The sequence below is a fragment of the Cervus canadensis genome, chromosome 12, assembly GCF_019320065.1.
Source record: "Cervus canadensis isolate Bull #8, Minnesota chromosome 12, ASM1932006v1, whole genome shotgun sequence".
Taxonomy (NCBI): Eukaryota; Metazoa; Chordata; class Mammalia; order Artiodactyla; family Cervidae; genus Cervus; species Cervus canadensis.
In genome coordinates this window covers 40836313-40855479 of record NC_057397.1, presented here as the reverse complement: position 1 = coordinate 40855479, position 19167 = coordinate 40836313, and the positions used below count along the sequence as shown (strand labels likewise).

General features: G+C 39.2%; 1 protein-coding gene across 1 annotated transcript in view; it reads right to left on the bottom strand.

Annotated features, from left to right (window-relative positions):
* STMN2 (stathmin 2) overlaps window positions 1-19167 on the bottom strand; it is a 56246-nt gene that overhangs the window by 5996 nt on the left and 31083 nt on the right. The window contains exons 3-4 of the mRNA XM_043484103.1: window positions 15974-16146; window positions 4501-4692 (exon numbers count right to left, since the gene is read on the bottom strand). Coding sequence (XP_043340038.1) covers window positions 4501-4692; window positions 15974-16146 — 365 coding nt within the window. The remainder of the gene's footprint in view (window positions 1-4500; window positions 4693-15973; window positions 16147-19167) is intronic.

Below are 19167 nucleotides of genomic sequence, written 5' to 3'. Positions count from 1 at the left end.
AAAAACTTTTTATCTTTTTAAACTAAGTCATATTAGTAACACCGTTATCACTAAAATAGTAACTATAATGCTTTCATTTGACCTTTCATCCATTGTTAGAGGTGAAAGTATCAATTATATTGAAACAGTGTTTCATTTCTGTACTTTGTGGTTGAATAAGGTATAGTAGTTGTCAAGGAAGTCTGTTTTCTTTTCTTTTTTTTTTCTTTCACTTTTTTCTTTTTTTTCTTTCACTCCTAAACACCTAAAACTCCTTCAGTATTTGTTACAAAGTTTCAGGCTGGGAGGTCTTGGCATTGGCTAGTGAATGACTCAGTAAAATTTTGAAACCAAGACGTTTTACAAATTGGCTTAAGAGAAGATTTCAACAAGATTCATTAGAAATCCTCTTAAATGACCTGCTAGGTTAGTTAGTATTCCCCATTCACTTTATGTTCCTCATCCTATCTCCTAAATCTAGCTATCATCTACATTGTGTTGTTTGGTTGCTAAGTCATGTCTGACTCTTTTGCAACCCCATGGACTGTAGCCTGTCAGGCTCCTCTGTCCATGGGATTTCCCAGGCAAGAATACTGAAGTGGGTTGCTATTTCCTTTCTAGGAGATCTTCCAGATCCATGGGTTGAACCCACATCTCCTCCATTGCAGGCAGATTCTTTACCGCTGAGCCATCAGGGAAGCTTAATGAATATATGTATTGTTAAAATGATTAGACCTGCCTTAACTGATTTTTCATGATTAACTATTCACTTAAGTTCCTGGTTGGGTTTGATAACAAAGCTGCTACTACTCATGATGCCCAATGTGTCAAACACTGAACTTTCTGAGGGATATAGTCTAGTGCATGAGGGGAAGAAAGAAGTGTTGGGTGAGGGAAAAAGAGTCTCTTATCCTCTCTGCATGGTGTTCCCCCTCCCCCTCTTTTTTAGAAATAGAAATTCAAAGAATAAGAACATTTTCAATTTCACCTCAGTGTTTGTCCTAATCCCCAGGTAACATTATTGTGCCCCGGGCATGACTGTTTATATCAATTTGAGTGACAAAAACATATCAGCCTACTGTAAGTCTTTGTGGCACAGATATCTTTTTGTCCACAGCCTCCTCATTTAACTCTTTTCTGTGTAAGTGGGAGTGTTAAGATGTAGTGCTAAGGAAAGAGAAATGGAAACTTAGAAGGCGAGTAACATTCAAAACTGTACTGAGCACAAAGCTAATATGTGTCATAATATGTGTTTGGTAAATGTAGCATCATTACAACTACATTTATTATCATTAGTAATGATAATGATTAATGATTAATAGTCATGAGGATAAGTTCTCATACAGGAGATAGTGGAAATTGTGGGAGGCAGGAGGAATCCTGGGAAAAAAACGAGAGAAGAGGGACCATGAGCTAAATTATGTATGCATGCATTGATGTGTATGTATGTATTCAAAAATATTTGTGCAGTTCTTCCTCTGTGTCAAGCAACAGTCTAGGTGCTGTGTGTTCAGTGGTGAACCATATAGACACAGTATTTCCCTACATATTACTTACATGTTGGTGATTTTATATTTTTATGGTTGCTCATTTATTCAGTAAACAAATAGTAATATATGTTAAAAAAAGTGTAACATTATTCTTTGAAGGAAGAAAGAACACTTTTATGGAACAAAGATGAAAATATTTCAAGATAACTTATGACAACAAAATAAAACATTTAAGAAGCCTTTAACTCAGAGTTTCTTAACTCTGGCTAAATGCAAGTGTCTACTTTGTTGTTCAGACACTAAGTCATGTCTGACTCTTTGCGACCCCATGGATTGCAGCATGCCAGGCTGGCTTCCCTTTCCCTGTCTCCCAGAGTTTGCTCATGTCCACTGAGTTGGTGATGCCATCCAACCAGTGTCTCCTGGTAAGCTTTGAAAATAATGCTGATCTCTGGGTTCTGCCCCAGATGATTACATCAGAAGCTCTCATTTAAAAGAGCTCTTCAGGAGGTTCTAAGGTGCAGCTGGAACTGCTTTTGTTTTAGGCTTTCAGCTAAAGGCTTTGAGGGGCTTCCCTAGTGGTAAATAATCCTCCTGACAATGCAGGAGACGCAAGAGACGTGAGTTGGATCCCTTGCTCAGGAAGATCCCCTGGAGAAGGAAATGGAAACCCACTCCAGTATTCTTGCCTGGAAAATCCCATGGACAGAGGAGCCTGGCGGCCTACAGTCCATGGAGTTGCAAAGAGTCGGACACAACTGAGCGACTGAACATGAGCTTTATAAAGGCTCTGAGCGAACGTGGCCGGGACTCTGAGAGGCTGTGGGAATCCATGAGCGAATGACACGGAGGACACCATTGTAGTCACCACTGAGGGGCAGGTTCTGTTCATATACTCAGTTCAGTTCACTAAGGAGGAGGGGGCTGAAGGCTGGGTGGGAGGCAGATTGTTGCAAAACCTCATGTGGAATTTCATCACGTCTCTTGGCTAATTGGTAGGGCCAGGGAAGACTGTCAAAACGGTGGGCAATTAAAATGTATAAAAGGCACTTAGTGTGGTCACTTCATGACAACTTACTAAGAGGTGCCATTTCAGTAATGACCATCTTTTGATGTGGGAGATTCCAGAAGAGCTTATGTTATATTGGCAGTTTCATACAGTTTCAGTATTATTATTGACTCTCTTTTTAATTCTAACTTCACTGTAGTAATTTCATTCAGACAAAAGGCTAGCTTTTGGCCATAATGAAAGTAGTTTTAGTATATACAAACATATATACCATATACAAACAAAAAACAGTGTATTTAAAATACATCAAATGGAAGTAAGTTTGGTATTCTCTAAGGAGTATCTCCACTTTACTGAGAAGATAACAGATCTTGGCTGTCACTGGTCAGAGGTTCTATTAGATTTGAAAAGTGTCACTAGCTGTGGAATAAGGGAAAATGTGGCCCTACAGATGATGTGAGCTGCGCAATTCAGCACAAGATAGAAAGCTGTCAGCTGAGATTTATATCAGAACAGACTACAAACCACTAGTTCTCAGACCTGGCTGTGTACTAGAATCATCTGGAGAGTTAAAAAAAAATATGGTTGCTTGAGTCCCACACATGGAGATTCTGCAGCTTGATGTAAATATTAAGAATTCCATGGGCTGAATATTTATAGGACAAATTGTATGTATTCTTGCATATATGTATGAACGTATGTATGTATGTATGGAGGAGCCTGATTCTGGGTGAGAGTGGTAAGAGAGAAAAAGGAGCTGGTGGAAGGGGGTGGGTGGGTGAAGATAAATATGCAGAGAAAAATAAATTGCCCATTAAAAACCAACACTTCTGGAAATACTAGTTAAATATGCAAATTTTATGACCTCTTTTACAATTGAAATCAAGAAGGATGTGCTGTGTGTTTGAGTGTGTGTAATTTTAAAAAAAACAGTAATGCTCCTGGATTGCCATGGAGTGAGATAAATCTTGCACTGGAGATTAGAGGTCTAACTGCCAATCCTGGATAAGATCAGCATGCCCCACTCCCAGCAATGCCATTTTATTTTATTTTTTTAGGGCCTAGGATGAGAGATGAAGGTTGATTCACAATTATCCTGAATAAAAGATATTATAGTTCTGAGAGAACAATTTCCAGATGATTTTCAGTACTGCTCATCCTGACTGATGGGGATGACAATCATATATTCAGACTGCTGAGAAGAAAAATACCAGGGTGCCAGATCTGTAGGTAATGAACTTCCTCTACTGGTTTTCCATGTTGTTTTTTTTTTGAAAGTCGCTCACTCGTGTCCGACTCTCTGCGACCTCATGGACTATCCATTTCATGGAATTCTCCAGGCCAGAATACTGGAGTGGGTAGCCTTTCCCTTCTCCAGGGGATCTTCCCAACCCAGAGATCGAACCCAGGTCTCCACATTGCAGGTGGATTCTTTACCAACTGAGCCACAAGGGAAGCCCAGTTTTCCACATAGATTTTCCTACCTGGGCTTTCCACTATTCATAAATATTCTGTCCTCTTTTGACAAATATATTTTTCCAAATGTATGGAAACATGTCCAAATATATTTTGACCATAAGTTACATATTTAATATTATATATTAATTAAACATTAGACAAAATATTAAATACATTATTTTATATTATTTTTATAATATATTATTTTAAAATATTCATTATATTATTATGTATTATTGTTTATATGAAATAGTTAACATTTTCAATTTAATATTTTTCCAGTAGGTGAGTTTCTAAGATTTGTACTGAAGCCTTTTATACATTTGAAAAGCAGTGATCGGCCTCCCTCAGTTTATTCACTACTGGAAAACCTGAAAGAATTCCACCTGTAAGTCACACTTATATTCCTCAACCACACTGAAGAGTGGGAGACCCTGCCTATGGGGTTAGGTGCCTTCCGCACCTGCAGCAGTTAGATTAAGTCTCTGATGCCGGGTATCTGAGAATTCACTCACTGTGTGTTGCATATGAATGTGCATCTGCTTGGTTCTCTGTTACGATTACCTTTTCCTGCAGACGTTCAATAATAGCAGCTAGATTCGCCTCACGGTTTTCCTTGATTTGTTCCATCTTCAGGATCAGCTTCTCCTCTGCCATCTTGCTGAAGTTGTTGTTCTCCTCCAAAGCCTTCTGGAGGACCTCTCGCTCATGTTCCCGCTTCTCCGCCAGTTGTTTCAGCACCTGAGCCTCCTGAGACTGGGGAAGAGAGACATCCATCTCAGAACCATCACAGCCATCTCAGAACCACCCAGACAGAAGCCTGGCAGAACAACGGTCCACTGATTCAAAAGAGCATTCTTTTCAAATGAATAGTACTTCTAGCCTTGAGCATTATTGTCAATTCCCTTCTCATCTTCATGCCTTTGAGTTTTCTATAGAACATGTGAGTTGGGAAAAGTGGTGAGCTGAATTTTCAGCTGTCAATCTTTTGGACAGACTTTTAAAGAAGCATTTAACCCTGCTGGAAGAGTTCTTGTTTTCGTTTTAATGAGTTGCTGCTAAGCATTTATGCAACAGGGAATACAGTAATCAATCAGTGGATGACAACATCCATGAAAGCCTGGGGAAACTAGGCGAGGATTGGGGCAAGCTCCCATCTTTTCCCTGCCTCACTGTTTTTGATCAGCTGCAGGCTCCACCCTGCAATGAGCCTTTCAACTTTCCTCAGTAAAATTGTCAAATTCACTTTCTTGTTTTATTCTGCACCTACACGCACCCTTTCTTCCCCTGCACCAAACAGTCTTTGGTGACTTGTGAATACTGCAAACTTCATGGCCATGTGGCCCCAGACAGCAGAAAGTCCTTTTATGGACCCGTTTTGAACACGCCAAGGCCACGTGGGTCATCTTTGAAACCCTGAGATTGCTCAGGGATTACAGAAGAATCATCAGAGCCCTGTGTACCCCACTCCCTCACACCCCCCACATTCTGTGCACTGAAATTCTCCTGCAGCATCAGGAAGCTGAATGGTTTTGTATGTTAACAATTACAGGGGTGCTTGGTAAATACGGAGAGGCCTAGTATCTACCTCAAGATTCTAACTCTGTGGTTCTTTGGTGAGACCCAGGGATCTGTATTTTTGATCAGCATCCCCTGTGATTGTAATGCTAGCAGTTCAGACTACTTTTTGAAAAACACACTGGCATGGGCTTTGGTGTCAGGCCTGTGTTTAAAAGTCCTATGTTGGTTGCCCTGGATATATTAACATCTTTCCACATTCCTCTTTTTCTCCACAATCAAGCAGCTAAGAGAAGCCTTACCCAAGACTGAACTATCCAGGTTTAAGATTAAATTATTACACATCCATCATTCTGGGATAATTCCTTGGGATCAGCTGGTCCTCTGAGGTGAGCCTTCATAGGAATAATTGTACATGTGAATATCTAAACAATAGTAGATCAAATATCTAAACAATAGTAGATCAAAAATATTCCATGGGCTAAGTATTGATTACCATTAAAAACATTAATAGATATTTCAGTTGATGGGAGTGGTTGTGGGACCTTACTGGAGAGATCTTGATGTATAAAAAATTTGAAGTCTGAGAGGGGAAGAAACTTCTCTTTAGATAAAATTCTACAGGAATAGTAGAATCATATAACCTTAGGAGTCTTTGTGGATGTGTTTATTCTGACATTTACCAGGAATATATCTAGCGACTCACTGGAGATTAAACAGACAGTTTTGGGACTAGCCCCACTTCTTTTTGTTTTAACCCCATAGTAGTTTCATTGACATCTTCAGTAGACCCAATTTCCTTCTTTCTTTGTTACAGCTTACAAAAATCTAATATGAAAAATGATAAAAATATGAATAGAAATTCAAGATCTAATGGAACTCTTCTGGAAGAAGCAAAAAAATATTTTCTAGTTTATTCATCCTCCTGCCTCTAGGTGGGACTATTGGTAAAACATTCTGCATTGATTTTGCTTATCTCTTGCTACCAGGATTACAGAACTGTGACATGGGGCAAGGGAGACTGGCTAAATGTGTGTGTGTTTCAAGTTTCTCTCTGAGAAAAGTCTTCATGGGATGATTATTATTATTATTATTTGCATACTGGTAAAGATAGTACCTGTTTCATAGGACTCTTTGCCAGCATCAAATGAAATAATGTTTGCAAAGTATTCAGCACAGGGTCTCATATCAAGGAAGCGCTGAGGACATGGCAGCCATTATTACTGAAAGTAAAACTCAAAACACACTTGTGACTGGAGCTGATGGCAGCTGAGCTTCCTGCTACAACTAAACTCAAATGTAGAATCTCGGTCATCTCACATGTGCAGGATATTTGTTCGAATTCCCCTGGTTATTGCCAGTTAGTGGAGTCAGTGTCCTCATGGTGCCAGTCAGCCCTTCCCTGACTCTTGTGTCTGCTAGTACACTGAACAGGGCTGCGTTGATAGAAATTGTCACAGTTAAGGAAACATCACAAAAAAGTGAGAGGAAATGACTTGGACTTTTCATTTCAGAAAGTTCATTCAATCTATATAACCTCCAGTCCAGAAAACCTTGTAGAGGGAAAGAAGTCTGGGTTATCACAAAACTAGAGTGTGATGTATCCAAGAATTAGAGATAAGTTTAGGGCCTCACATTTTTCTTGTATGGGGCAGAAAACCATGTGGCAGCTTCAGGAAACCAAAGAAAACCAAATCAATCAAGATAAAGCAAAACAAAGCTTAACTTTTCAAAATCTGCTACAGCAGTGCTTTTAGATTGTTTTTTCTGACAACAAAGTCTATCAGCCAAGGCTGCTGAAGGCAGTAGACATGTGAACCTTCTGCTCAGTGAGTTAATAAGTCCCTTTCCCCTCCACCTCCTCTCATAGATCAGAGCTTCCAGCACTGCCCAGAGAGGGTCTACCTGGACTTCTTTGTGTCCATTTCTTATGGAGAGAGTTACCACAGACAGTTATCAAGAGGCAATTGTGTCATTTCTAGTTTTAATAGTTATCAAGAGGCAATTGCATCATTTTTAAATTTCAGATGCTTAAGTTTGGAACTTTGCGAAATTGCATTGTAGGTTGAGGTTTATAGTTGCACTTTTACTTTTCTTTTATGAAAGAGTCGAAAGCAGCCAGGAGACAGCAGGGGAATAGGATGGAGAAGAGAAGGCTTTGGCATTAAAAGGGTAGTAGAGCAACACATTCCTTTTCAACTCTGTTACCGGAATGGGACACATTTGGTCTGTGTGAACACACTTTCCCACGGGGCCCATGAACAGTAATGGAGGGAGGCTTATTGCCCTGAGAGGAGTGTGGCATTTGGCTCAGTCTGAAATGCCTCAATTAACAGTGTTAGTACTTTTGCAGTCCTTGGGGCTAAATGAGATTACCCAGCCTAGGTGTCAAATGCATTTCTTTAGTTCAATTAATGGGGTGAAGCAGCAACAGAAGGTAGAATAGAGTGCTCTCATGTGAGGCCGCTGCTAAATGGAGACCTGCCAAGCTGGGCCAGGCGACCCTTCAGGCCCGCTCACTTCTGTGGGGCCGTTCCTTACGCCCTGGAGGGGTTGTTATAGCCACCATTGCCTCCACTGAGGTGTTCGTAGGACCTCATAATTATATATGTTTCAAATATAGGATGAGAAGATTATGGAGAGAATTCCTCACTGAGAAAATGTCTTTCTCCCTATTTTGATCCTTCCTCATAAATGCTCATCTCTTAAATTCTTCCATGGAGCTAACAGACCTGAGGGCCTCAAGCTCAGTTTCTAAGATTTCTGGAACTGCATTGCTGCAGAAAGTGATAATTCTTCCTTTCTACAAAGCCTGGCATTCAGATATCACTGCCTATAACTTCTCTAACCTTATTCCTGGGGATAAATAGCTTCTCTCATGAATATAGCTTAATCTCTCAGTCACAGCCTTGCTGGTTCTGATTCTAACATTTCTATCAAGGAGAAACTAAGCATTTAGTCCAGAGAACTGCCCTAAAACATGACATGAAATGAGTGTGAGGACCGAGTACACAGAAGTGGAAGCACTTTCCTTAATTTCAGTAGAAGTGAGGATTTTGCTACATGGTTGAGTGTGTGTGGGGGTGCTCAGTCACTTCAGTCGTGTCTGACTCTTTGCATGCAACCCTATGGACTATAGCCCACCAGGCTCCTCTGTCCATGGGGATTCATTAGGCAAGAATGCTGGAATGGATTGCCATTCCCTCCTCCATGGGGAACAGCAACCCATCTTCCCAGCCCACGGATCGAACACACGTCTTATGTCTCCTGCATTGGCAGGTGGGCTGTTTACCACTGGTGCCCCTGGGAAGCCCTAGTTGAGTGGGTATTCTTGTTTCATTTCTCGCTTGAGCACATTAGCAGAAAGGAATCTTGATTGCCTGATGGGGAAGCTGGAGAAGTGGGATTTGTTGAAAGTTGTTAAAAATAAATTGCTTAAGGAGAAAAGATCTGACCCTGGAGAAACATTTCTGAATAGCACGTACCTAATGTTGAAGGTCACAGAATTTTGGAAATAGAAAATGAGGGCATGATAATGATCAGCTGGTATAATGCAAATGTCAAGGCAAAGTATTTATAGAACTAAGACATCCAGCATGACGTTCTGGGAGATGAAGGGACGGATGGTCTCCATATTGCTATTGTGATAGTGGAGGCTCGTTAATGATGAACAGCCTATTCAAGGCATAAACTTCCTCACACTGAACTCGGTACCACTGAAATAATTACACGAGAGGTATGTGAAGGGAAAAATAATGAGATAGTGAGCAGAGTTATTGTACATTTAGGAACACTTTAACTATATAATTTTCCAAAGAGGTTCATTACCATTTCTTATATTACTGAGTATAAGCATTTAATTACTACATAAATGAAATGAAAGATAAATTTGAGTTAAGTGGTATAATAAAACTCATTTTACTTTGTGTACACAGAGGAGATTTAAGGCTATAGTTTAGAGAATGCTAGTGTCTATCTCTACATGTTCTGAAGTAAGCATATTCTAACTTGTTACGTTCCTGTCCCCTTGCATCATTGAGCTATATTATTATTCCTTGCTTTCTGAACCATTTATCAGACATTAGATCTCCTAGTTCTTAAGTGCTTTTGTGGTAGTAGGTTAGAGGATGTGTATCTAATTATTTGCTTTTCCTATTAACAATGAAAAAACAGTATTAACCCAGCTAAACTCACAAATGAAGCCTGGTTAAATATGATGATTGAATATAATTATGTAAAACAAGAGAGTTTACTGTTCACTTTGTGTTGAAGAATCAGATGTATCAGATGAAATTTGAAATGATTAAAATCCAAAGACCTTTAGAATGAGCCCTTTGCCAGACTCTGTAATGCATTCACTGTGGTTAACTCCCAGGAAAAGAATCACAGAAGGTGGGGAGGGAGGGCACTCTACATGGAGGGGATAACATGCATGAAGAGTCTGTAGGCCACGTGTCATGTTCTCTAAGGAGAAGAATGCTTCCTGAATGTTGAATTGTGAATAATCTAATCCTTTGACTCACAATCCATTGTTATACAAAGCACCCCTTCTTTTTGTGACTTCGACTTGAATTGCTGTCTGCAATGTGAGATGCCCACAGACAGAAGAGGCAAACCTATCAGATTTGGTGACAAATGATCCACTTTGAGGCCATATTATTAAGAATAAGCAACATGACTTTCTTTCAGAGCTTCAGTGACTTCGGAGTTGATAATGCCGATATCATCGGTGTGCCAGTTATAGCTTACTGGAGTGGTTGAGGAGCATTCTTTGTAATTTAATCTATGTTGTCATGAGATTTTATAATGTCATCCAATTCCTTAAATGTTCATCATTTTTTTATGATATGAATCTTTTTCAAGCTTTTAGTTAGGCTGAACTATTTATACATGTTACCTATCAAACTGTTCTTATAGCATGATAACTGGTATTTTATAATGTTTAAAAATATTAATGAAATTTATGTAACATTTCAATATCTGTGTAAATGAGAAAATTTATAAAATCATGAGTTTACTAGATTGTCATCTCTGTGAGGCTGGGAACTAGATATGTTTTTACACAAAAGTATCTCACACTTTCACAGTGCTTGTGGTATGCCTTTATGTGGAGTAACTCTTCTAAATCACCAGTAACTCCAGGATGTAGGTCCTATTGTTAGTTTCATTTTACAGATGGACAAAATAAAACAGAGAGAGGTTAGTGACTTGCCCAAGGTCACACAACTAGTAGGTGGTGAAACCAGGCTTTGATCAAAGGCATTCTCTTAACCATGTGTTCTTAACCATAATGTTTTAAAAGATATTCTTAAACACTATGCTTGGCTTACAGTAATCATATAATTTATTGTTTAAATTGAGATCCTTATGCAACTGAGACGATATTGATATCTGCACAGCAGGAATAAGCTGGAGTTGTCCTGGGCCAACTGGGACATAGGGTTGACCTAGCTGTGTTGCCTTTCACTAAATAAATGTTTGCTGTGTAAATAAATAAATGGATGGATGGATGGATGACTGAAGTGTTCATATCATTTCATCCATGTGGGTAAGCTGCTGGATGGAATATTTAACTTCAAATAATGAGCTTTATGTTGACTTCATGAGGTAATGTGGTCTGATGGAGATGAAGACTGATTCTCAGAGATAATCAAAGAAGGAAAAAAAAAATCAGGAAAAGGACTTCTTCCCTTTATAATAACCTTCTATCAGCTCACCAATGGAGCATTAATTCTGGTTCAGAGGAACCTGATGGGAGGAGCATTTAATGTAGTGACCAGATGGTCAGTGCTGCCATATTATCAACAGATGGAGGGAGGAGTTGGGGAAACTGCCAAAGCATTGAACACAAAGTGAATTTAAGCCCACAGGGAGATGCCCCAGAGGCAGCCCTCCAGCTCTAAATCCAGCAGTCTCCAGCAGCACAGCCTAGGTCACCGCTTCCCAGATGCGATCCCTTGACTCAGGTCCCAGGAGCAAATCTTTCAAGAGTACCAATGGAGGGGGAGTACCAATGAGTATCAATGTTAATAGATCAGTCGTGTCCAACTCTTCATGACCCCATGGACTATAACTTTCCAGGCTTCTTTGTCTATGGGATTCTCCAGGCAAGATTATTGGAGTGGGTAGGGGACCTTCTCCACCCAGAGATCAAATCTGGGTCTCCTGCAGGCAGATTCTTTACTGTCTGAGCCACCAAGGAAGCCCAATGGAGGGAGAGAGGTCTCATAGCCTTTTTGTTTTAAAGGCCATATCAAAAATCATATTTCACCTTTGTGTCTATATTTACTTTGAGGTAGAATTATGTCAGTGTAGTGAGTTAATGCTTATTTTATGATATTCAGTAATATTAATTGGTAGTTATAGATTGAAGGCAGGAAGAGAAGGGGACAACAGAGGATGAGATGGTTGGATGGCATCACCGACTTGATGGAACATAAATTTGAGCAAGCTCTGGGAATTGTTGATGGACAAGGAAGCCTGGCGTGCTGCAGTTCACGGGGTCACAAAGAGTCGGACATGACTGCGTGACTGAACTGAACTGATAGATCGCTTTGATCATAACCATGACAAAAGGAATTGTTTAATACCTATTTAAACGTCCTGTTCGGCCGGTGGAATCTTTACAAACTTTTAGCTTGTAGGAAAGGAAATGAACTAGGGCAAAACAAATGTTGCTGGTCACTAACTAGGTTGGACATCCGTGTATTTTTGAAAGCTTTCAGTGACTCCTCATTTCTCAGATAAAATGGAGTTTGAGCACCTAACTTGGCATGCAAGGCCCTCCACAATCTCACCTCACTACTCTCCAACTCCTTACCCAAGTCCACCAGCTCAAACGATTAGGTCTACCCACTGCCCTGGAAACAGACTTTCTGCACTCTCACCTCTGGGTATCCTTAGTTCTGGAACCTTTCTTTATATCTAGAATGCTTTCATGTCTTCTCTATTTATCTAAAACTATTTTTCTAGTCACTCAGATTTTAAAAGTAGACATTTCTCTGTAAAGATGCTGTGATTCACAAGGAATGAACGGGTTTTTATCTTTCTAATGACCTCCTTTTTCATTTGAAGTCAGTCTTTAAAAATGCTACCTTCTGACCTCAATTTCTACCATCTCCCCTTGTTCCTTCTGCTCTGCCATTCTGTCCTCTGTGTTATTTTCAGAACAGTCCTAGCAAATTGCAACCTCAGGACCTTTGCACTTGCTCTTTTCTTTACTTCAAATTCTGCCCCCAGAGAAGAGTCATGTGGCTTACTCCTTACCTTCCTGCCTTTTTTCAAATATTCTCCCTCACTCCCTTCATACTTCCTTTCAAATGTTCTCATATTCAAGAGGCCTTTTCTGACCACCTCATATGAAGAGCACTTTTTACCACAGAACTACAATCCCCCTCTGTCCTCCATTATTTAGTACAATCTTATTGGGTTGGGCATGTGACCCAAGACAGGTCACTGAGACTCAGCTCTATAACTTTTGTTAGAACTATAAGGAAAGAGAAGCTCTCTTTCTGCTGGAGTTGCTGATTTGTGAGAAAAATAATTTGGGACTGACTGAAATAAAAATTCCTTGATATTGAAACCAATTAGTTGCAGAAAGAAAAGAAATATGTAAAAAGAAATATCGATCTCCTGGATCAAGCTGGTTTTTAGTCCCATACTCTCTTCTGCTTTGGCTAGTTGGTGTTTGGTTATATGTTTGACCTTAGTTACTGAGATATATGCACTTGCTTTTTGAAGAGAATTATAAGTTCTTCAAATGAGTGCTAATTAAGTCAGCACAACCCAATAGAAAAAAAAATCAATTAATGATTTCTTAAGTTGGCACTTTCTGTTAATTAGTTACATTTTCTTCTAATTTCCACTACCAGGATATAATCTATATAATAACTTTTTGCCTTGCGAATTTTAATAAAAGCAGAAATGTGAAGGAATACTGCTGTTTAAAGGGTTCCAAAGAACTTTTTTCCTTGGTGTCACAATGTTGAAAGATTATATTTGTAGATGTCTTCTAGTCACTCAGCCAGTTTCTAGTTCAATTTAATTATTTAAATGTAAAAGTGTTGATAATTTATTGTCATCAGGGTACATGAATTTTACCATAATCAGTAATTAGTTAACTCAGGGAATTTTATGAGAATATCCAGTTAATTTTGGTCATCTCTATGTTATTTTTCTTTTAATATTTTCCTTCTAATTAAATATGCCAGCAAAAAAAAAAAAATATGCCAGCAACACCTTAAACCATGATGTTGAATTTTCATCTCTAATTTTCAATTTCAGCTCAGTGAGTGACTTTGAATTCTAATCAAGTCATAGCATCCCTATATTTCAACGTATATCCTATAACTATACCTGTTACCCATAAGATGCCAATGCTTTGGAGAACTTTAAATTACCTTGACTGTAACATGTTCTCTACTACTGTAGTCAGTTATTAATATATGTTGGAGACAGACTTGAAGGACTGTAACTCAATACTTTAATTCAGTTTTACTATGAGAACAAAGTTATAAATGGCAGCAAAAAGTCTGATAAATTTTTCTAAAACAACTTCCTGTATATATACATTTGGGTTAGTAGCTTTGTTTCCTCCTTTTGAAATCCAACTGTATAACAACAGCAATTGGTCAAATATGATAAATAATATGTAAAATACTCATTGGATGTTAAGAGAACTTCACGAGTAAAAACTGAAATTGTGATCAGGATTGACGCAATATAGGAAGACTTTCCAACTATAAAGGTTAAGACAAAAAGTAGTTTTGGGTTCAGAAAATTTAATCAAGGATTTACAATCTTTAAGTCTTGTTATTTGATGATATACGGCAACCCACTCCATACTCCTGCCTGGAGAACTCCATGGACAGAGGAGCCTGGATGGCTATAGTCCATAGAGTCTCAAAGGGTCTGATACAACTGAAGTGACTTAGCACACATGCACAGGTGTGTGCATTTGTGTGATTGTGTGTATATGTAGGTATATATAAGCACATAAACACACACACACACATTCGGGTTTGCTCTGCACTCCCTGTTAGAGAATTCAGGTTTTAGGAAAAGTGCTATCTTCATTTGCTTTGTAGGTATCCAACACAGAAGTGTTTAATTTATTGGCTGACTTTTTACAAACATCTAAATGAAATTTAAAATTATTATAAATGCCATTCCCAGTCACATCATAAGGTCATGAATGCAGCATATTCTTAGTGATGTGGTTCTAAAAATGTACCATGATAAAGTCAGTGAAAAGTACAACATAGTAATTTCATTTGAATTAATCAAGAGCATCTTGATGGGATGGACTTCCATAATCACAAAACTGGTCCACCCATATTCAAGCATAATTTCCGTCTCTATGTACATAGTCCTTGGGGTTTCTGACGGTCTTCCATTTTTAATACCCTTGGCTTTTTTTATTCAGCTGATTGTGGAAAATTAAAGATTTAGTTCTGTAAGAAAAAGCTCTTGGATACAAATAAAGACCAATGGAAAAAAGAGAAAAAATGCCATCAAGGCTTAGATATGAGTGCAGGAAGATACTCATAGATTCCAGAGAGGGTACTGATCTTGGATGAACCAACTTCAAGGACAGGGAGTGAAGCCTAGGGGACAGGGGCAAGCCCCTGGGGTGAACAGCGTTTCTGGGCAGGAAACATCTCAGCGGGGGTATCTGGTGCTTTTTGGTTCTGAGGAAAACCATCCACCACGCAGATTCCAAGAGGGAGGGCTCACCACTTTGGCCCCTCACCCCATGCAACGCCTGGAGGCACCTTATCTAAGGCTGTGCTTTCCTGACAGTGAGGATAGGCTAAGGCAGGGAGGCTTTTATCAAAAGCGACCAAGACAGGGAACGGGCACTAAAGCATTGAAATTCAGTGTCTGAGACCTTTGGTTTTAACTACCCTCAAAGCAGCAGATTTTACTTGACTAGTCTGGATCTATGTCTAGGAGACCTACATGTGTTGGAACAGTGCAGGTTCAGGCATCATTGTCTCTTGGAGCTTCTGCTAGAAGTGTGTGTGTGTGTGTGTGTGTGTGTGTGAAAAAGGGAGGGGGCAGGAGAGGGAAAGAGAAGAGTAGAGAGAGAAGGCAAGAAGGGACAGCAGAATATAAAAACCTGTGGATATTGAAGCTCCAACTAAATCTTAATTTATCTACTTAAAAAGTAACTGTAATAGATAGCAGAACTATATGTAACTTTGTTCTGTATTTTCCAGCTTTAAATAAGTGTTAGTTCACTCAGTCGTGTCCAACACTTTGTGATCCAACAGTCTATAAACCTCCAGGCTCCTCTGTCCATGAGATTTCCCAGGCAAGAATACTGGAGCAGGCAGCCATGCCCTTCTCCAGGGGATCTTCTTGACCCAGGGATTGAACCTGGGTCTCCTGCATTGCAGGAAGATTCTTGACTGCCTGAGCCACCAGGGAAGTCCTCTATTTCCCAAGTCTCCTATAAATGTGTTATTATGCTTTCATAATTTAAAAAACAAACAAAAAAAATCTATGAAAAAGTTACCTTTCTTCTTTCCTCTGCAGCCTCCAGTTTTTTCTGGATCTCCTCCAGGGACAGGTCTTTCTTCTTGGGAGAAGCTAAAGTTCGTGGAGCTTCTGAGATGGGAGATGGTGGTTTTAAGATCAGCTCAAAAGCCTGGCCGGAGGCACGCTTGTTGATTTGCTTCACTTCCATATCTGAGAGATGAATATTTGAGAAGGTTAAGCCTACCAAACACAGGCACACGTTTACTTAAATAATTTGCACTCTGGCAATTAAAAGTAGCCTTGTTATTCTGATGAAGATGAATAAAATGCTACATGTGACCATTTGCTCTACCTTGTTTTGAACATATAAGACCTCTTTCTCTAGTATATTTATGGATCTATTTTAACTGAATTTATATTTACAGTGTTAGGAAATTCAACAATGTCCATAGGGAGTTAAATCATGGTAGGCATGCCCAGAAAACAGTTAGCCTGACTCAATTTTAGATTCAGCTTTATTTTCCTCTTGAATAAACATGAGCCTCATGTGAAAATCAAGAAGCACAAATTAAGGTTTATTTATTTTTTTTTGGAAATCACCATAGTTGGAAACCTTTGCATACTAATTAATGAGGAAAATAGCAAAGTCCTCCAGTTCTCACACCTAATCCTATGGTTGGGAATCACAGGAGCTGGGTTACAGCCAATGTAGCTCCCTGAATGGCTGGAAATACTGGGTTGGCCAAAAAGTTTGTTTGGGATTTTCTGTAAGATGTTACTGAAAATCCGGAACAAACATTTTGGCCAGCACAATATTCAACCCATTCAAGACTAATGTGCAGGGTTTTCTACTGGTTCCAGTTTTGCCTTCTAGTGAGTCTGTTGATCTGAGTCGTCAAGCAGCATCATGTCAGCCCTGGGGAGGACACTGATGGGAGCCCCTGTCTAAAGGTGCTTACAGTCTAATGAAGACAGTAAGGCGGAGTCCCACAGCAATGCCTTTGCCTGTACGTTGCTGCTACTTAGAATGCCTTCATCATTCCCCAGCTGTAGATATGAGCTGGTGGGGGAAGAGGCATTGTGGTGGTTATCTAATTTATACACTCTGTACTTTTAAACAATATTCACATTCAATAACTGCATAATATGCATAATAGTTCAAAGGGAAAAAACCTGAAAATAAATGTCTAATATGATTTAAAATATAAAAATATAATTTAGAAAATAAAATAAAGTGACAGCTAGCATCTGCTAGGACATTAGTGCAATTACACAGCTCACAGCTTAGGGAAATATACTGATTTTTAAAAGCTCATTAGACAACTCTCTCTTTTTTAGATGAGTGTTTTTGATTTTCATCCCCAGACTGCAGCCCTCTCATTTCAGCCCCCTATTTCTTGCTCTGTCCTCTGAACCCACCCAAATTTAGGCTAGTCTCTGTTGTGCATCACCATCTTTCAAGTATTTGAAAATAGTTATGATCTTCCATTTCAATTTTTTCCCCAGCTTAAAACATCCTCAGTGCCCCAAAATGATACTGTTTTTAGATCCTTACTGCTACATCACTCCCTAACCTCACAGGGCTTGCTAATTTATTAATGTCCCTTGAAAACTGTGGCAACCAAGCTGGCCAGGTTTCCAGGCAAGTTCTAACTAGAGCAGAGCAAAGAAGAAATATCACTTCTCTTGATGTGACTATTGGCTTCCTTTAAATTCTCTTAGCAATCTGATGAGTGTATTTTGAGGTTGTGGTCTACAGTGACCCCCGGTGAACAGGAACTGAACTTATTTAGATCTATGAATGTTAACAGATCATATGTGTGTGCTCAGTCGTGAATCATCTCTTTGTGACCCCATGGACTGTAGCCCACAGGCTCCTCTGTCCACGGGACTCTCCAGGCAAAATTACTGGAGTGGGTTGCCATTTCCTTCTCCAGCGGATCTTCCTGATCCAGGGATTGAACCTGCATCTCCTGCATCTTCTGCATTGGCAGGCATGTCTTTACCACAAGCACCACCTGGGAAGTGCGCTCGTATAGACAAAGTCAATTCAATAAGTATAATAAAAATGATGTGGGTTTTTTCACAATTATAAAAATATTCAAAATCTTTGTGAAGGCATCCAAATTTGTACTTATACTTTAAGTACAATTCTATAAAAAATATGTAAACTTATGGAAAAGGATTTCAAGAGAACAGTAGCAAACAAAAATCACTTTGTTTGATAAAGTGATGGGATTTTAAATGGATAGAGTTAGAGACTACAAAATCAGAACTGCCTGAATTTGCATCCATATAGTAATCCCTGGGTCGGGAAGATCCTCTGGAGAAAGGAATGGCAGTCCACTCCAGTATTCTTGCTTAGAGAATCCCATGGACAGAGGAGCCTGGCAGGCTACAGTCTGTGGGATTGCAAAGAGTTGGACAAGACTGAGTGACTAACACTGCTACTACTACTAGTAAGCCCTTCTTACTAGTAAGCATGTGATATCGGGAAGATGAATTCACTTCTTTAAGTTTCCATTTCCTCATCTAAAAGATGCAGATGAAAAGCACCTTTCTCACAAGACCATGGTGAAATTAAAAGATAAAAGATACTTGTCCAAATTAATTAAATTACATACATTAAATATGTGCAGCCTTTTGTATGTTACTTCAATACAGCAGTTAAAAAAATTAAATTGTGAACCAGTTCCAAAAAGATTTATAAAGGATACTAAATGTAAAGCACAGGCTTTATAAATGTAAACAATTATTATTATTAATTCTTATTATAATTGTTGGTCTCCAGTAAATGCTTGTTATAATGTTGTCTACAGTAAATATTATCCAGTACAGAAACACAAGACAAGGTTAAAGACTTTGGGAATTTGAAATTCTCTGCCAATTCTTTAAGGAAATAGTGCATGAGCTATGGTAAATTGTCTTTCTGACTTCTAAGACTCAGCTTATACACAACTTCTGATTTTCATTTCCCCCTCTCCAGTCCCTAAGAAGGCAGACACCATCACTATCTTCTGTGTCCTACCAGTAAACGTGTATAACCTCTGTCTTAACCGCACTGTGCTCCACTCACTGGCTATCTGCATGTTGTAATTCTCCTCTCCAAGGCCATGAGTGCCTGGAAGAGGCCTTAGCTGTACTTGTCATTGGTGCCTTCCTGAGCCGTAGTCATCATTGAAGCCTCAGTGACAACACATGGAGACACATTAGTGTCTCAGAAGAGCAGTC